We start from the raw sequence: 19031 nt of genomic DNA, 5'->3' as shown, positions 1-19031 counted from the left end.
TATTATTGTACAGTGTCCACTTTCATCGGCCGTCACAATTTGTTTTAAAAACGGAATGTTTTTGTTACGTTTAAGTAGAGAATTGCATGCAGAAATACAGTCTAGAAGGTTTTTTTCGCTTAATTTATGTGGAACCCAAACATCAAAGCGATTCACAGAACCAAGCTGGAGCAAATGATTTTCAACTCTTGATTTGGATATTTTGAGTATGTTGGCTATCTCCAACGTGATATAACGTGGATTGTTCTCAATTAATGTCTCGATTTGATTGCTATCAACTTCAACTGATCTACCCGACCGTGGAGCATCGTCCAGCGAGAAATCTCCAGCATGAAACTTCGCAAACCACTTTTGACACATTCGATCAGCCACAGCACCATCTCCATTCGCTGCACAAATCTTCTTTTGTGTTTCGGTTGCGTTTTTACCTTTCTTGAAATAATAAAGCATAATATGCAGAAACTGTTGCTTTTTTTCTTCCATCTTCAATATTAAAATGGCTACACAAAAATTCACCAATTTTGATAATTTTTTTTTAAATGCATGCTGATACGACAGCTGTCACAATACAATCTAACAAAATTGTTTCAAATGAAGTTAAAGACAACTAAGTGCTACTAGAGCCATCTTATAGAAAAAACCGAAGAAGCCTTTTGGCCAACCCAATATAAGGAACTATAACCAAAAAGTATGCCTAAGATCAGGTCCGTATGTGTAATAAGGCCAAAGTATTGGTCAAAGGAGTGATCATAACAGTCATTTTAACCACTGACCTGGATCATGGAATGACTGGCTGGCTGTCTGCAGGACTAGAGTGGACATACAGGTAAACACAACATAAATTCCAGTTGACAATGCACACACTTTTGGAACAACAAATAAGTAAATATAACATGGGCTATAAGGCCTCCAAGGTACTAATTTTTCCTTTTTTCACCATAGTTTTTCCAGCTGGACTTTGGAGTCTTGATTCTAGGACTGCTGCTATATTTCTAAGAGGAGCTCTTCCCAAACCAAAGGCATGACACATTTGTGCTTCTGAGTCATAAAGAGATGGACCTTCAAGAAAGATGGCCTACAGATTCAAAAGTTAAGTGTATATATTTAAATGCCTGGCCTAAAAAAAAACAAAAACAAAAATGAAAAAACTAAACAAACTGAATAAAGAATCACATTTGTTCCTTTGTTGTTAAAAATGACTGGTCTATAAAGGTTTCAGTAGATGGGGCCACGCAGTACATAACTGGGACTGAAGACAAAAATTGAAAATTTATAGCTTCTAAAAAGAGAACTAGAATATATAAAGTTGGTGTTATCATTTTGGGGGGGAAACACTGAATAGGTTACGAGAAAAAAAGGAATGAAAGATTTGTTTTATCTTAAGAACCATTTGCCCCACACAGAATCTTTAAAATAGACAACTATACCAAACTTATCTATTGTTCTTATGACATTTAAATAAGTTACACAAAGTGGAAAATGTGGTGTTAGTTATCTTCTTCCTCATCCTCTTTAATTACTGGGGTACCTAAAATGAAAAAGAAAATTATTACTGGTCATTCGCAAGAGATTGTTAAATTCTAAATGAAAATATTTTTCTGTTAACCTGAGGAGTTCTGAGATGCTGAGAAGTGTGCCATAATAAAAATAATATCATAAAATAATCTTTTAAATTTCTAATTAACCAAAAAGCCTCTCAGGAGAATTCCCAAATGGATTAATATAAGTAATTATAAATATTCAGGTCCCCAAATGCAGAGTTACAAATAAAAACACCTACAGGTACCAGGCAGAAAAATAAGGCCCTATACACACTAAAAACTTTGTATGTTAAACACAAAGAAATATTCATTTTTTGCAATAAAATACGCAATCCCAGTATTGCCAGAATCTGAATTTTTATGTTACTCCCCCAAATACTAAACATTGGGGATAAATTGGAAAAAAATAAAAAGAACCAAGGCACAGAAAATAAAATACATCTGCAGGCTCTCACTGGCCCAAGAGCCAGCCATTTCTGAGCTCTGGCATTTGAAGCATGCCCACAATCTGACCCTGGTCAACTGTTCAGTCTTCACTCTTCAGCCAGTCACCCTCTACTCCAGATGAACTGATCAACTCATTATCTCCCAAACTCATCTTGCAGACTACTACCTCTGGACTCCTGGCTAACAAAGTTCCTCCATTTTGGAATGCCCCCGTAACACCCCTTCCATCTAGGCCCTACCCTTAATTAAGAGCCATCTCCAGTGCCTCTTCCTGTGTGATTCTTCTTTATGGCAACGAGCAGAGTCTTACCCCTCTGTACTCCCCACAGCATCTGTTTGTGGGGGGTAGTGAATGTTTTATTGAAATATACATACAAAGTACACAAATTATAAGTGTACAGATTGATAAATGTATACAAAGTGAACACATCTGGTAACCAGCACCCAGCTTAGGAAGAGAACATTACCAGAACCCCCAAAACTTCCTCAGGTCCCCTTCCAGTCACTGTCCCCCCACAAAAGGTATATTCTATCCTAATGTCTAACACCATGGATTATTTTGCCTGATTTTGAAACTGATATGAATAGAATGATGTAGCGTGTGCTCTGTGTCTGGCTTCTTTTGCTCAACATTATGTTTATATGATTTATGTATATTGTGTGAAGCTATAGTTCATTCATTCTCATTGCTGTTTAATATTCCATTGTACGAATATGTCATAATTTACTTATCTATTCTTTTGTTGTTGGGCGTTTGGGTTGTTTCCAATTTATAGCTATTAAAATAGTGGTGCAATGAGCATTGTCATACAGGTCTTTTGGTAAACATCCATGTTCTTTTCTTCTGGGTATACAGCTAGGAGAAAAGTTGCTGGGTCATGTGGGATATGTATGTAGAGCTTCTGTAGATAACGCCAGTTTTCCAAAGTTATACCAAGTTACATTACTATCCAGCAGGGTATGAGAGTTCTAGTTGCTCCATTGTTCCACTAACATTTGGTATTGTCTGTCTTTTTCATTTTAGCTCTTTAACACGCCTCAGTTTTTCTTACAAGCAACTGAAGAGGAGCAAAAAGAGGCAAGCTAGCAGCTGTGGCCACCTGTGTTCTGGTCCATCTCACTGGTTTAGGATAGACCAGCTGGTTTTTCTAGGGGCTGTTCAGATTGGCCTGAAGTCAATATTTGGTCCAAAAGGCTGTATATAATGTGGCTTGGTCTATTCAGGGTCTACATAAGGGATTCTTTTCCATTCTTAATGGAAGGGGTTCACTTCCTGTGCACAATGAGAAAGGAAGACAAATGATTTCAACTGCTTTCTAGAGGTCAAAGTTGAACATAAAAAGGCTGAAGTCCAAGGCTCTAATGTACCCTCTCTTTTGTTCTATTTTATTTTAAATTATGAAATATTCATTCATATAGATACAATATAAATAAAGAGTAACAAAACCAATTATTGTATACCCACCACCCAGTTTAGGAAACAGAACATCACCAGTATCTAAGAAACCTGTTTGCATCTTCCTGTTTATTCCTGTACCTCCCACAAGAGGCAATCTACTGTCTTTGTTATTTTACCGCTAGGTATGTAACCAGAGGGAAAAAAGGGAACATTCTGCATGATTCCATTTATATAAAACTCTATAAAATACAAACTAATCTATAGGGACAGAAAGCAGATCAGTGACTGCCTTGGGAGGGATGGTGGTGAGCAGCAGGAGGGAGGGATTACAAAGAGGCAAAAGGAAATTTTTGGGGGTGATATATATGTTCATTATCTTTTCCCCCCAACTTTATTGAGATATGATTGATATATAACATTGGGTAGGTTTAAGGTAAAAATGGCCTGGCTTCCTCATAGGACCACTGGAAGGAGGAAAGACCCAGGGAGGTCTGTGACTCTTTTATCATTTCTGGTTTTCAGATGACAAAAGAACAAAGTTTGGTGAGATGAATTAACCAGCCCAATGACAAAAAAGCTAGAACTGGGACTTGAACCCAGTCAGTCAGGGATCTCTCCTGACATTTTCACCTATCTTAGGTATTGAGAAACTAAAATTAGGGGGGAGAGGGAGAGAGAACATTACAATTTTGATCCAATTGTGAAAAAGCAACTCCTTACTATTTATGTCTAATTATTTTGCAAAATAATACGTTTGGGACTTGAGAATAAACCCAGCTTTCTTATAAGCTTTTGGTTTAGGGATGATCTTATACCAGTCTAAATATTCTAGAAGTCTTTCATCTCACTCTGGCCCAAACTGGGACCACAAAATTTCCTATGGACAGAAATGGCCTTGGAGACCAGAGATAACCTATCATTTTCTTTAGTTTTGCTCCTTTTCATGATTCCGCACTACAAATTCAATTCTTACACCCAGAAAACATTTCCAAGCTGGCCCAGAGTCACTCACCATCTAGCTTTTTCAGTTTGGGTACTCTCTTGGTTGCCTCGTCAATCCAGTTCCCTTCAGCAGAATGTTTCTCTTCCAAGGGATTGCCTACAAACACCAGGTCTTCTAGGCATGGTAGTTCTGCCAGCTTCACAAATTCACCTACAAGTACAAAGAATACATTCCATATTAAAATGGCAAGTTTTACTCTTATGATTTTGAAGGGTGAATCCCAGTATCACTAGCCCTCAGTTTGTGACTATTCAGAACAATTCGTTGTTTAAGATTTTGAAGGAAGTAGGGGAAATGATACCATATGAAGTCATTCTCTGAAGACACTATGGAAAGGGAGGGAAAGCGAGATGTACCTCTTCTACCTTTATGCTAATCTAAGGATGGGATAAGAAGAGGAAATGAGGTTCAGAATCAACAAATCAATCTCCAGTGACAGGTCTTGTCTATACTGTACTACATCAGTATCAGCTGAGCTAAACTGCCTTCGTCTCTACCCATCTCTAAATTCTTAAAGCAACTCATTCAAGCCTCTGTTGTAGAACTTATCACACAGTTTTCTAATTATTAACTCATAAACTAATCTTTCCCACTAAGCTGTGAACTCCTTGAGGGCAGGGATAATGTCCTATTCAACTATGTATCTCAACAGCCTGGCATAGTTCATGGCACACGATAGGGCTTTAAAATGCTAAATGGATAATGTACAATAAAAAAGAAAAGCAATATATACGTTAAATAAGTCTTCCACTCAAGAATTATTAAACCGATTCCTTTTGGCCTTTGGACAATAGTTTAATTTTTTTCATGATTAATAGGACCAGGACCTATTCAATTATAATCATTCTAAGTAAATATTTAAATGTAAATTTCAAGTGTTTAGATGAAATATAGGAACTCCTATAGCTATTTCCCTCTGTGCTTAGAAAGAAATGTCCCCATTTCGTATCTTGTTCCCTATAGGGCTATTTTCTATAAACATGAGGTAGAAGGTTAGCAAAGAGCCAGCCTCACTTACCCCAGTCTTTCACCAGGTTATTAGACATGTAAAGAATCTTCAATTTCTTCATTACATGGATCCCTTTCAACTTCTCAATAAAATTGTAGGAGATCCACAGTTCTTCTAACGTGTCCCCTACTGCTTCCTGAAAAAGAAAGCAATTTGATTTACATACTTATTTTTAAGCTTTTCCTTCTGTCCCCTTCCTCATAAACATAAAGACAATGGCCTTCAGAGAGAACTGAGACCAACCTGTCCACGGCAGGAGAGCTGAAGGCTGTGTGGGAGTTTTTTCTCATTAAGAAAGCCAAGTAGAACATTTTCTTCCTCTCTTCAAACTGATCTGAACTAAGAATAGCTACTGAAATCACCAAGAGGGGAAATAAGAGCACTATTTTATCATTTTTATTGAATAATATACTTTTCAAATTACTTCCCTATACATTGTATTATTTGATCCTTATTTAATTAAGATAGGCAAAGCAGGTTATTTGATTTCTATTCTAGATAGATTAAGGGATTTTTCTAAGCTCACAATGCTATTTTTTTTTTTTTTGGCTGCACCACGCAGCTTGCAGGATCTTAGTTCCCCTACCAGGGATAGAGCCCAAGCCCACGGCAGTGAAAGCGCGCAGTCCTAACCACTGGACCACCAAGGAATTCCCAACAATGTTATTAAATAGTAGACCTATGTCTAAATTTCAGGGTTTTTAAAAAATATTTATTATGAAAACTTTCAAACGTAAAAAAGTTGAAAGAATATTATAGTAAATACCCATATATCTACTACCCAGCTTCTACCATTAACATTCTACTATCCTTTTCCTGTCACATATCTGGTCCATCTATCCATCCTGCTATCTATGCATCAATTCACCTTATTTTTTCTGATGTATAAAACTCAACTTAAAACCCATAGTCTTTTCATTATACTATAATGATTATGTCACACTGACCCTTAAATGCTAGATACAATCAATAGTGGCACAAAAACTTTTCCTTCTTCCATATACAAAAGACAAAATGTAGTGATTATTTGTTCCTTAAAAAACAAAAAAGTGACTAGGCAGAATCAATCCAATGCTCAATCCCCTCTTAACCCTGAAGAATTTACCTACATCCACATGGTAATGCTAGAATGTAGGACCCAGGTCTATGTCCTGGTAACTGTCCCTTTGCAGACTATAAAGAGAAAAAATGTACTCTGGATAAAGATCATTAATGCATTTTCCATACAGATGGAACCAAGGGGAAAAGCTGAGAATGGAGTGGTCTGAGTTAGTTCTGTGTGTCATCCCAAGGCCCACAATTCATCTTAGTTTCAACTTTCTCAGTAGAAGAAACAACAATTTCGAAGTAAAAGAAACTTTTAAATCAGTCCATCCTGGCACTGAAAGTGTGAGGCAGCAGAAAAAATAGTGACTAAATAATACTAATTAGAAAGTTTAGGCTCAATTCTGGGTTCTGCCACTTACTTAGTGTCGTTTTACATGTGCAGATGAGGACTCTTGGTCAGTTTTCACCTAGCCAATTTGATCAGTTCTCCAAACAGCCAATTTGCTGAATTTACTCTTTTACTGATTTACTGAAAAACTGGTTAACTACTTACAAATTATAGCAATTTGTTTTAGATAGGATAGGATAGAAATTACTTTAGACAGGATAACTTCTGAAGATGTCTGTTGTGCTTTGGTCATTCCTTACAAGCATTAATTGAGTTTCAGTTTAGTTTTCAGCCATTTGGATGCAGCTGTTCTGCCACGACCAAAGTTCTGTGCATTTGGGGACTTTACTTGGGAATATAAATTCTCATTGCAGAATGAGAATTTCTTATGTATATTGACTAACAAATGTTGTATAGATTTTGGGTGTCCAGGGCATAGTTTTGTCTTTCAGTACATTTTCAATCTATTCCACTGTTTTTCCTACTTCCCTAAATATAACAATTCACTACCCAACTCAATTAGATTACTATTTTTATGTGTTTTAATCATTTGAGAAGTGATCAGTGTCTAAAATATGAAACTGACATTCTACAAAGATGGACTGACAAATCTAACAGCTGGGATAAAACAGCTGCACTAAAATTAATACTAAATAAAATCTTAAAGAAAAGTTTAAAAGGTGTTGAAACCATTCCAAGCAACACAATTTTCTATATATTTTAAGTAGGTAATAAAGACAAACTTTGGTGAAGCAATCTGGTGAATGTTAATCACTAAAAACTGGCTAAGTCTGTGTGACTCAATTCAGTGAAATCTGTCATTCAATAAACTAGCCCTTTGGAGAACTGTACATTGAATGAACAGGCATTTAGCAAACTGGTCTGCTTCTGCATGTGAATAAATCACTGCTCTTCTTAGTTTCTAACTCTGTGAAATAAGGAGGCTGGCACAATGAGCTAGCACCTCATACCTGTTAGGATGACTACTGTCAAACAAACAGAAAATAACAAGTACTGGCAAGGATATGGAGAAATTGGAACACTTGTGCACTGTTGGTGTGAATGTAGAATGGTGTAGATGCTATGGAAAACATTTTGGCAGTTCATCCAAAAATTAAAAACATTATGAACCAGCAATCCCACTCCTGGGCATATATCCAAAATAATTTAAAGTAGGGTTTCAAAGAGATATTTGGATACCCATGTTCATAGCAGCATAATTTACAACAGCCAAAAGGAAGAAACAACCCAAGTGTTCGTTGATGGATGAATGGATAAACAAAATATGGTCTATTCATACAACAGAATATTATTCATCCTTAAAAAGGAAAGAAATTCTGATATATACTACAACATGGATGAAACTTGAGGACATTATGCTAAGTGAACTAAGCCAGTCACAAAAAGACAAATACTGTATGATTCTACTTATATGAGATATCTAGAGTAGTCGAATTCATAGAGACGGAAAGTAGAATGGTGGTTGCCAGAGCTGGTGGGGAGGAGACAATGGGAAGTTACTGTTTAATAGGTATAGAGGTTCGGTTTTCTAAAATGAAAAGAAATCAATTCTCTCCAAGTCAATCTATAGATTCAATGCAACTCTACTAAGACTTCCAATGGGATTTTATTTTTTATGAACTTGATAGGCTGATTTTCAAGTTTCTCTTGAAGAGTAAATGTCCAAGAAAAGCCACAAACATTTTGAACAAAGAGAGAGGACTTGTCTCAGTAGATATCAAAACATATTATAAAGCGAAAGAAATGTAAAGCAACATGATATTGGAGTTGAAATATATAGGTAACACAACAAACAGAAAGAAACTTGAGGGACTTCCCTGGTGGTCCAGTGGGTAAGACTCCACGCTCCCAATGCAGGGGGCCCAGGTTCGATCCCTGGTCAGGGAACTAGATCCCACATGCCGCAACTAAGATCCGCATGCTGCAACTAAGAAGTCTGCATGTCACAACTAAAGATCCTGTACAGCCTAAATAAATAAGTAAATATTTTAAATAAATAAATAAAATAAATAAAAAGCACTTGCCAAAAGGATTAGCCTTAAAAAAAGAAAGAAAGAAAGAAACTTGACCATCCAGTAATCTACCCATGCATATACAAGAGTTTATTTAGTATGTGGCATTTCCAAACAGTAGGAAAAGGAGACTTTTCAATATATGGCTAACCATTTGGAGGAAGAAAAATAAGGTCTGATATCTGTCACATGCAATTTGCAAAAATAAACTCCAGATGGATTAAAGGTATAAACTTTTTTAATTTATACTTAAAAAACAATAGAAGTACTAAAAGAAAATATAAGATGATTTTTTTATAATCTAGAAGTGAAGACCTATATAAGATACAAAACACAGATGTTATAAAGATTTGACAAATAAAAATTTTAAAACTCCATATGGCAACTATGAATAAAGTAAAAAGACAAGTGACAAACTAAGAGAAAATATATTAAATAATTCTGAAAACTTTGCATTAAATTGCAGTATGGAAATTGCAATCAGATTGCCTAGATTTGACTAAGTCCTCCACCTTTTCCTCTTCCCTCCTGCCCTTTTTCTCTCCTTCATCATCTTTTCTTTTGTCTGTTTAGCTATTCATTTGTAGATGGACACTTGGGTTGCTTCCATCTTTTGACTATTGTGCATAATGCTGCTATGAATATGAGTGCACAAATATTTTGTTTGTATTTTGAGGGGGGATCATTAGTTGTTTTTTTTAATTTAAAGAGTAACATACATAATCATCACCTAAATAAAAATATAAAATATTTTTTAAAAAAGAGTAACACACAAGATAACAACATAACAAAAATCAAATAGTGCAAACAAGTATAATGAAAAGTCTCTTTCTCACCCACGCCCGTTCCCTTCCCCAGAGGTAACAGCTATCATCAGAAATATTCTATGCATATATGTACAGAGAAATATCCACTTTGCTTCTTTTCATTTAATAATATACTTTGCAGGGCTTCCCTGGTGGCGCAGTGGTTAAGAATCCGCCTGCCAATGCAGGGGACACGGGTTCAAGCCCTGGTCTGGGAAGATCCCACATGCCGCAGAGCAACTTAAGCCTGTGCGCCACAACTACTGAGCCTGCGCTCTAGAGCCCACGAGCCACAACTACTGAAGCCCGCGTGCCACAACTACTGAAGCCTGCACGCCTAGAGCCCGTGCTCTGCAACAGGGGAAGCCACCGCAATGAGAAGCCTGCGCACCGCAATACCCCTGCTCGCCGCAACCAGAGAAAGCCTACACACAGCAACGAAGACCCAACACAGCCAAAAATAAATAAAATAAAATAAAATAATTAATTAAAAAAAAAAAAAAAAAGAATCCGCCTGCCAATGCAGGGGACAGGGGTTCAATCCCTGGTCCAGGAAGATCCCACATGCCGTGCAGCAGCTAAGCCCATGAGCCACAACTACTGAGCCCATGTGCCACAACTACTGAAGCCCGCACACCTAGAGCCCATGCTCTGCAACAAGAGAAGCCACCGCAATGAGAAGCCCGTGCATCGCAACAAAGAGTAGCCCCCACTCGTCGCAACCAGAGAAAGCCTGTGCACAGCAACGAAGACCCAACGCAACCAAAAATAAATAAAAATAAAACTAAAAAATAAAAAGTTAAAAAAAATATATATATATATATACTTTGCAAATTATTCTATTTCAGCACATATAGGTAAATCCTACCTCATTTTCCCCCTCGATATATTTTGTTTAGCTAGTCCACTACTGATAGGCACTTAGATTGTTGCAGTCTTTTATACAAGCTATATTTCAATGAATGTACTTGGTCCACCATCTTTGTTCATGTATGTGAGTATGAAAAACTCCTCGATATAGAATAGTTGGGACAAACTAAATACACATGGAAGACACTGATAGTTATTGACAGACTGTTCATCTCAGCAATAGGGTTTAACAGTGCCTGTTCACTATACCTGGGCATTTTACATAACTATCTGAGCCTCAGTTTCTTTATCTTAAAATGAGGACTGAGGATTTTTTATCTTAAAATGAGTATATTATCTACTTGTTGTGAGTTTCAAATGAGATAATGCATGTAAAGAGTCTGCTACACAGTTCATAAATGTAACAACAATAATAGGAATAACATTATCAATACTGGATAAATATTAGGAATATTGAGGAGTGCCTAGAATTTAATAAGAAAAAGATAAAAGTAGAAAATGGGTAAAAAATGTTAGGTCAATTTCCAAAAGAGGAAACATGCATAACCAATAAGTATATAAAAAGATGTTCAAAGTCACAACTAACTAAAGAATACAGATTAAAACAATGTAATACTCCCTTATTGGCAAATATTAAAAATATGGATAATACTCAGGGATGTTGAGGGTGGAGGAAGTAATCCTCACCCTTATACCATTGATGGAAGTGGAAACTGGCATAAGCGTTGTGGGAGCAATCTGAGGTACTTGTCAAAAATTTAAATGCACAAAAATAACCTCAGCTTTTCTACTTTTAGGAATCTAGCCCATGTAAAGATTCAAATAACTGCTAAAGGATATATGTAAAAAGATGTTCACTACAGCATGATTTGTAATAGCAAAAAAAAGAGAGACAGACGCCCCTTCCTCAATAAAATATCTGGAAATACTCTAAATATTCAGCAGTACATGAATAGTTAAATACATTGCCATATACTGATAATGTAGAAGAAAACAGCTATTGAAAAGAATGCATTAGATCTGCCATTTTTACATGGAAGGATATTCCTGATATATTATTGAATGAAAAATCAGGAAAAATATGCCCAGTATATTATCAGTACAAATATATATTACACACACACTCACATGCATACACATGCATACACACACACACACACACACACACACACACACACACAGATATCTGTTTATTTGTGCACAGAAAAAAATTTAAAGTATACCAATATTATTTCTGTTACCTCATGGATTTGAAGAGGTAGGGAGAGGAAAGACTTTCACAGTGTATTTCATACATTTATGAATTGCTTGATTTGTTTTTTAAATACAATTACATCTATTACTCTTAGAATTAAAATTTTAACCTAATAGTTTTTCTAATTAGTAATATTACAAAGCATTATTAAGTCACAATAAATATTTATAGAGTGCCTACTACATGTATCAAGCACCAATGTAGATGGTGATGAACAGCACTGACTTGCTTATCAGGATTTGTGTGTGTGTGTGACACAGAGAGAAAGAGACAGAGACAGAGGGAGAGACAGAGAGAGGGAAAGAGAATAAACAAATAAGAAAAATGGAAAAAAATTATAGGTGATAAGAGTTATTGTCTAGAGGACTGCTTTATATATAGGATAGTTGGGTCTCTTTTGAGGAAGTGACATCTGAACTGAAGTGTGAAAGTTAAGGAGCCAGTAATGTGGAAATCGAGGGTAACAGAGTTTTTTAAGGAAGAGGAAACAGCAAGTACAAATGTCCTCAGGTGGAAATGAACCTGGCATGTTCAAGGAAGAGAAAGAAGGCCAGTGGCTGGAGATTACCAACTTGGAAGAAAAGTAATATGAAATGAGATCCGAAAGGAAAGCGGAGGCCAGCCAATCACATATAAGAACAGGCTTATAATGTACCTTAATCGTCAGTTTTCCTAAGTAGTTTTAAATAGACTCCTTTTCTTCAATTTAACATTCCATGTTTCACATATTAGAGTAGTTATTTGTAACTTACTGAGGCAGCTATTCAAATCATGCTATGAGGCTGATGTGTCTAGATGAATAACTCAGTTAGCATGTGAACCTACTTGAAGTCCACCATCTGTATCCCTATGGAGACGTATTTTTCTTTAGTCTTTGCATAAGTAGTAAACCTTTTGGACTGGTTAAATGTTTTTGGTGTATGTATATACACACACACACACACACACACACACACACATACATACATCCTGGGGAAAAAACCAACTGTTGGGGGTTATTGATGGCAGTCTATAGAAAGTAAAGAGATCTAAGTAAATGATGGTTCAGCTAGATAATATCGCCATACATGCCTTTAATCCTATATTTACAATTTCTTTGTGGTTTCTAGGTATATATTACATTTATTGGGAGAAATTATACACCATATCAATAGTTGAGAATCTGGTGTTCTGTAAATACCTGGGGGAACATCAAGCATTTATCATATTGGCCCTAAAAATTTAGGGGTATATTTATTTGCAAGCTCTTCCTTTTCAGATAATTCAAAGTCATGTTTAGCCTGAAGTATAATAAATTCTGAATTTTTGTACTATAATTTAATATTTTATCCATTATGAATAATGTCCCTATATATGACATTTTTACCATCTAAGGCTCACAGAATGAAGAGAAGGCAAAATGTCGTTACATTTACCAATCATTTAGAACATCAAAAAAAATTTTTTTATAGATCATTAGGATTTTATTCATCATATCTAGCTAGAAAGCAAATAATTAATCTACTGGTTATTGTTTTGGGGGAGAAAACTCCCTTTATTTAACTACAGAATGTAATCTCTAAGAATTTCCAAGCATTTTATAAATTTATGTCAGGGGCTTCCCTGGTGGCGCAGTGGTTGAGAATCTGCCTGCTAATGCAGGGGACACGGGTTCGAGCCCTGGTCTGGGAAGATCCCACATGCCGCGGAGCGGCTGGGCCCGTGAGCCACAATTGCTGAGCCTGCGCCTCTGGAGCCTGTGCTCCGCAACGGGAGAGGCCGCGATAGTGAAAGGCCCGCGCACTGCGATGAAGAGCGGTCCCCGCACCGCGATGAAGAGTGGCCCCCGCTTGCCGCAACTAGAAAAAGCCCTCGCACGAACCGAAGACCCAGCACAGCCAAAAATAAAAATAAAATAAATAAAAAAATAAAAGTAAATTTATGTCAGTAAGTAGACATGTAGATGTGGGAATATTATCAGATAATTCAAGATAATTCCAAAATTGCACCTCTGAACACTGACTCCTATTCACGTGTTTTGGCTGTTTCTGTAATGGGTGGGGGAGGGGAATGGTCATTTTAGCCTGTCTGGTCTTGGGAGGTTATTGTTGGGAAGCACTGCAGTTTCAGCCTCATTGACTCTTATGAAGAACAAGCTAGAGTTATCGGGCTTGGGGGGGGACAGGAAACCCAAGTGACAAAATATTTCAGGGTTTTTATGAAGTATTTAACAATCAGCACTTTAAAAAAAAATTATTATCTTTTGGGGAACATACACAAGAAAAAGAAATTAGTTTCATCTTTTCTGAAATTGCCTAGTTTTACAATATTGTTTCATCTCAACTTTGCAAGGAAATTCAAATGGCCAATAAATATACAAATAAAATACACTGTCAAAAACTTTAAAAAATTTAAAAATGCCCCAGGTTGGTAAAGGGAAATGAAAACCCTCATACATTATTGATGGTAGTATAAATTGTTACAAGCTTTCCGAAGGGTAACTTGATAATATGTCACAAAAGCCTTAAAAGAAATTCATACTTTTGACCCAGCAATTCCATTTCAAGGAATTTATCCAAGGAATTATTCATAGATGTGTGCAATAATATAGCTAAAAGGAGATTTATAACAACATTGATTATAATAACTCCAAACTGGAAATAAATAATGAATAATAACTTATTTAAATAAATTATGGTACATCAATAAAACAGAATATTATGCTGTCATTAAAAAAGTATGGTTGAAAATTATTTTAAAAACTTAAATAACATCCTCTGATCAAAAACCTCCAATGGCTTTGCAAGCCACTTGGAAAAAAATCTAAAATCTTACCAAGTCCTATAAGGATTGGTTCTTGGCTCCCTCTCACCACTGAGGACAATTCTCCCTCATTCAACTCTTGCTCTTACTCAAGCATACCAAGGAGCTTCAGTTTCAAGACATCTGCACTTGCTGTCCCTCTTCAGTCTGGAGCACTGGTCCCTTGGTCAGCTCTAGAGCCTACATTCTCACTTTTAGAGAGGACTTCCCATCAATCTACGTTCTCTTATATGCCTCATTTTTGTTTTTGTTTTTTTTAAATCAATAATTATATTTTATTCCATGATCACCATAAAATCCATATAAATGCTACAAAGACAGAGATGGCATGTTAACCACATAGGAAGATAACATAAATTTGGAAAAATATATAAATTAGGAAAATATAAAATTAGAATTTAAAATTTTCTGGCCAGGCAGAAACTTGAGATAATTTTTAACAGTAAAATTTAATGGAAATAATTATCTATTTGGAATATATATGTCTCGTTTATCTTCATTGCATTCATCACCACCTGATGTATTATTATACAATTATTTTCTAGTCTGTCTCCCTCCACTATAATTTAAATTCAATGAGAGCGAGGACTTTATTTTATATCCTGCTGTATCTCTAGTGCCTAGAACAGTGCCTGGCTAAAAGCAGGCATTCAGTAAATATATTGAATGAATTTGCTGAATGTATGAATGACATGGAAAAAATGATCTTTATATACTAAGTAAAAAAAAGAGATGCAAGACAATATATATGGTATGATTTCATTCTCTACATACCCACCAAAGAATAGGAAAAAAAGGCAAGAAAGATGTCAATCAAAATGTTAGCAGTGGTTTATAGGTAATTTTTATATTTGCTTTTCTATTTTGTAAAGTTTCTGCAACAGACAAGTATTATTTGAATACTCAAGAAAAAGAGTGTATGCTTTTTTAAGTAATAAATAACAACCTACCAGTCCATTTAAGTTCTTTATGTTGTTTCTTCCTAAAGACAATATTCTCAAGTTTTCTGTAGAGGAAAGAAAACAATTTTGGTTTATTAGAATCATATTACACAATTGTTATAAATCTAATATAATAAAGCTTTAATACGTTTATATAGGGACTTCTCTGGTGGCGCAGTGGTTAAGAATCCGCCAGCCAATGCAGGGGACACGGGTTTGAGCCCTGGTCCAGGAAGATCCCACATGCACAGAGCAACTAAGCCCATGTGCCACAACTACTGAGCCTGCACTCTAGAGCCCTTTAGTCACAACTACTGAGCTCGCGTGCCACAACTACTGAAGTCGTGCGCCTAGAGTTCGTGCTCCACAGCAAGAGAAGCCGCCGCAATGAGAAGCCCATGCATCGCAACGAAAAGCAGCCCCTGCTCGCTGCAACTAGAGAAAGCCCATGTGCAGAAACGAAGACCCAATGCAGCCAAAAATTTTAAAAATAATAATAATAATTTTTTAATTAAAAAAATACACTTATATAATATCCTTATATAATAAAAAAGGCTGTATTAATAAAACATGGTAATCAAGTAAGAAATAACATAGACATATCACTAAGGTAAACACTACAACTACAATTGCACATCATGCCAATGTTAAATTTTAAATGGTTAGCTATTTGAAATGCATGGTTTTAATATTATAAGGATAAAATAAGAGTAAAGAAGATTTGAACTTTAAATTTGGGAGCATATATATTTCAAATCTCTTATAATATGAGGACTTACACTAGAAAATAGAAAACATATTCATGTTTGGTCCACCTTGCTCCACAAAGGATTAGAAGTGAAATCAAATGAATCAGTATTTTAAAAATCTTTTGCTTTCATTTTTTAAAATAATTAAATTGTGATTGGTTAAAAAATGTCTATTTGTATTTTTTAAAAGAATGTTTCTATTTTTATATCTATAGGCTATTTCTGGAAGAGAAAAGTAGAAACAGTGGTTGGTTTGGGGGAGGAACTGAGAGTCAGTCTATGGTCAGAGGAAGATTTTTTTTTTTTTTTTTTTTTTATTTTATTTTGGCTGCAACGGGTCTTAGTTGTAGCATGTGGGATCTTCATTGCGGCATGAGGGATCTTTAGTTGAGGCATGTGGGCTTCTTAGTTGTGGCATGCGGACTCTTAGTTGCTGCATGCAAACTCTTAATTGCAGCATGCATGCAGGATCTAGTTCTCTGACCAGGGATCGAACCCAGGCCCCCTGTATTGGGAGCGTGGAGTCTTACCCACTGGACCACCAGGGAAGCCCCTGGAGGAAGACATTTTTAACTGTACCGTCTTCTGAACTATTTGCATAAAACCATGTACATACATTATTTTTCAAAATTAAAATAAAAGATTTCTAGTAAAACACAGGAAACCTCACTTCTGTCCTAAAAAACTACTGTGATTACTTATGCATAAGTTATACATTTAATTTTCACAACTTAAACTTCTATAACTATGCTGTCCAGTATGGTAGTTACTAACCACATGTGGATATTTAATTTAATTAAAATTAAATACGATAAAAAATTCAGTTTCTCCATCACATTAATCACATTTCAAGAGCCTAATAGCTACATATGGCTAGTGGCAACTGTATTGGGACAGTGCAGATAATTCTGTTGGATGGCACTGTTCTATAACATCCATAATTCAATGGTTAAGAGCACAAGTCCATAACTGAGTTCCAATCCTAACTCTCTAGGGAAGTAACCAAACCTCTTAGAATCTCAGTTTTGTCATATGTAAAATGAGGAAGTATAGGATCTACCTTATAAGAGTATAAGGATTAAATGAGATAATTGTCTAAAATATTCAGCACAAGGCTTAATCCATGGTAAGTACAAATAAATGATGTACGTGTGTGTGTATCAGGCATATATAGTGAGAGAGGAGTCAAGAAATTACCAAGGAGTTTGGCCTGAGCAACTAGAAGAATGCAGTTGTCACTATCTGAGACAGACACACAAGAAGTTGGGTTAGCTAGGGCTGGGGAAGGACATCAGGACTCAGTATTGGACATGTTAAGTATGAGATGTCCAGTAGACATCCAATGGAAATGTCGGGCAACTGAATGTGTGAATCTGGAGTTCAGAGGAGATGTATGGACTAGAGATATAAATTTGGGAGCCATCAGCATATAGATGGTAAAACCATGATCTGGATGAGATAATCTAGGGAGTAGGTGAAGATAGAAAAGAGAAGAGATCCAAGAACTGAGTCCCCAGATACTCCAACATTTAAAATTTGAGGACATGAGACTGGGAAGAAGTAGCCAAAAAGGCAGGAGAAAATCAGAAGGGTACAGTGTCCTAGAAATCCAATACTGAAATTGCTTCAAAGAGAAAAGAAATCATCCATGTCAAAATACACTTAGGTCAACTAAGATAAGAACTGATCTCAGAAATTAGAGATAACAGATATATACAAATCTTTTAAAGATAGTATCTAACTTAAATACGCACAACTCCTTTTTTTAAAAATGCACATGAAAATGGCAATGAAAGGCTAAAGAGATCTTACTTATTGCTGTACGGGGAAGTAAATAATGATATCAAACTTAATAGATTAACTCTTCTAACATTACAGAATTATGCATTTTCCATATTTTATATGCTGCATAAGTAGAGAGCACCACTAGAAGGAAAACACTGTTTTTTTCTTCTTAGGTCCTGATGAAAATCAAAACAATATCTTAAAGTTTTATGTTTACTTATTTAGTAAACTGAAGGAGTATACTTTTTTACCAAGAAACTTTACTTTCTAATCTTTAATATGAGAGTATTAATATTCACATTGTACAGCTTTTTAGTCACAGTTTTGAACATAGTCATGTCATACAGTTTTCTAGTCACAGTTTTGAAACAATATATACTGCTGTTAGGGTTATTCTGCCTTATAACCCCACTGTTAAATAGGAATACCTACTTATTTCAGATCCTCTTATCACAACGTAGTAGGTAAGACTATAGTGCTCATGAAAGGAAAGGGGTGGGAGGCAAGCTAGCGTCATATATTCAATCTCTTGCATGAATCAGTTGGCTTCATTTTGCTTCATAGTCACAGACAAAGTGTATTCTCTCCATAGACTGCAGAAATACCATTTGTTATAAGCAGAACTAAAATGAGATGCATCAAATATAGCAAATACATGGTACAAATGCCTATTCTCTCTCATTCCATGCCTACATCAGACATCAATAATTGATCAAGGTACTCTTTTCCACTGAATTTTTGGAACTCTTCTTCATACGACTTTCCTGAGAGTCACTACCAATTGACCAAAGAGAATATGAGTTCAAACCCATTACCAGCCTTATATAGAAGGTTTTTCATATTTTCATTTTCATATTGTCATAGTCATGTTTTTATGAAAGAAAAGCATGTTATCCATACTGATAAATAATATGTTATCAATTTAGTCTCCTTTAAGCAAGTTATTTCAAATACAG

General features: G+C 35.8%; 1 protein-coding gene across 1 annotated transcript in view; it reads right to left on the bottom strand.

Annotated features, from left to right (window-relative positions):
• Positions 1 to 928: 928 nt before the first annotated feature.
• Positions 929 to 19031, bottom strand: part of DNAL1 (dynein axonemal light chain 1) — a 34786-nt gene continuing 16683 nt past the window's right edge. The window contains exons 5-8 of the mRNA XM_036843030.1: positions 15551 to 15606; positions 5409 to 5535; positions 4400 to 4540; positions 929 to 1528 (exon numbers count right to left, since the gene is read on the bottom strand). Coding sequence (XP_036698925.1) covers positions 1488 to 1528; positions 4400 to 4540; positions 5409 to 5535; positions 15551 to 15606 — 365 coding nt within the window. The 3' untranslated portion in view covers positions 929 to 1487. The remainder of the gene's footprint in view (positions 1529 to 4399; positions 4541 to 5408; positions 5536 to 15550; positions 15607 to 19031) is intronic.

This window comes from Balaenoptera musculus, chromosome 2, assembly GCF_009873245.2.
Source record: "Balaenoptera musculus isolate JJ_BM4_2016_0621 chromosome 2, mBalMus1.pri.v3, whole genome shotgun sequence".
Taxonomy (NCBI): Eukaryota; Metazoa; Chordata; class Mammalia; order Artiodactyla; family Balaenopteridae; genus Balaenoptera; species Balaenoptera musculus.
This window is presented reverse-complemented; position numbering and strand designations above follow the sequence as displayed.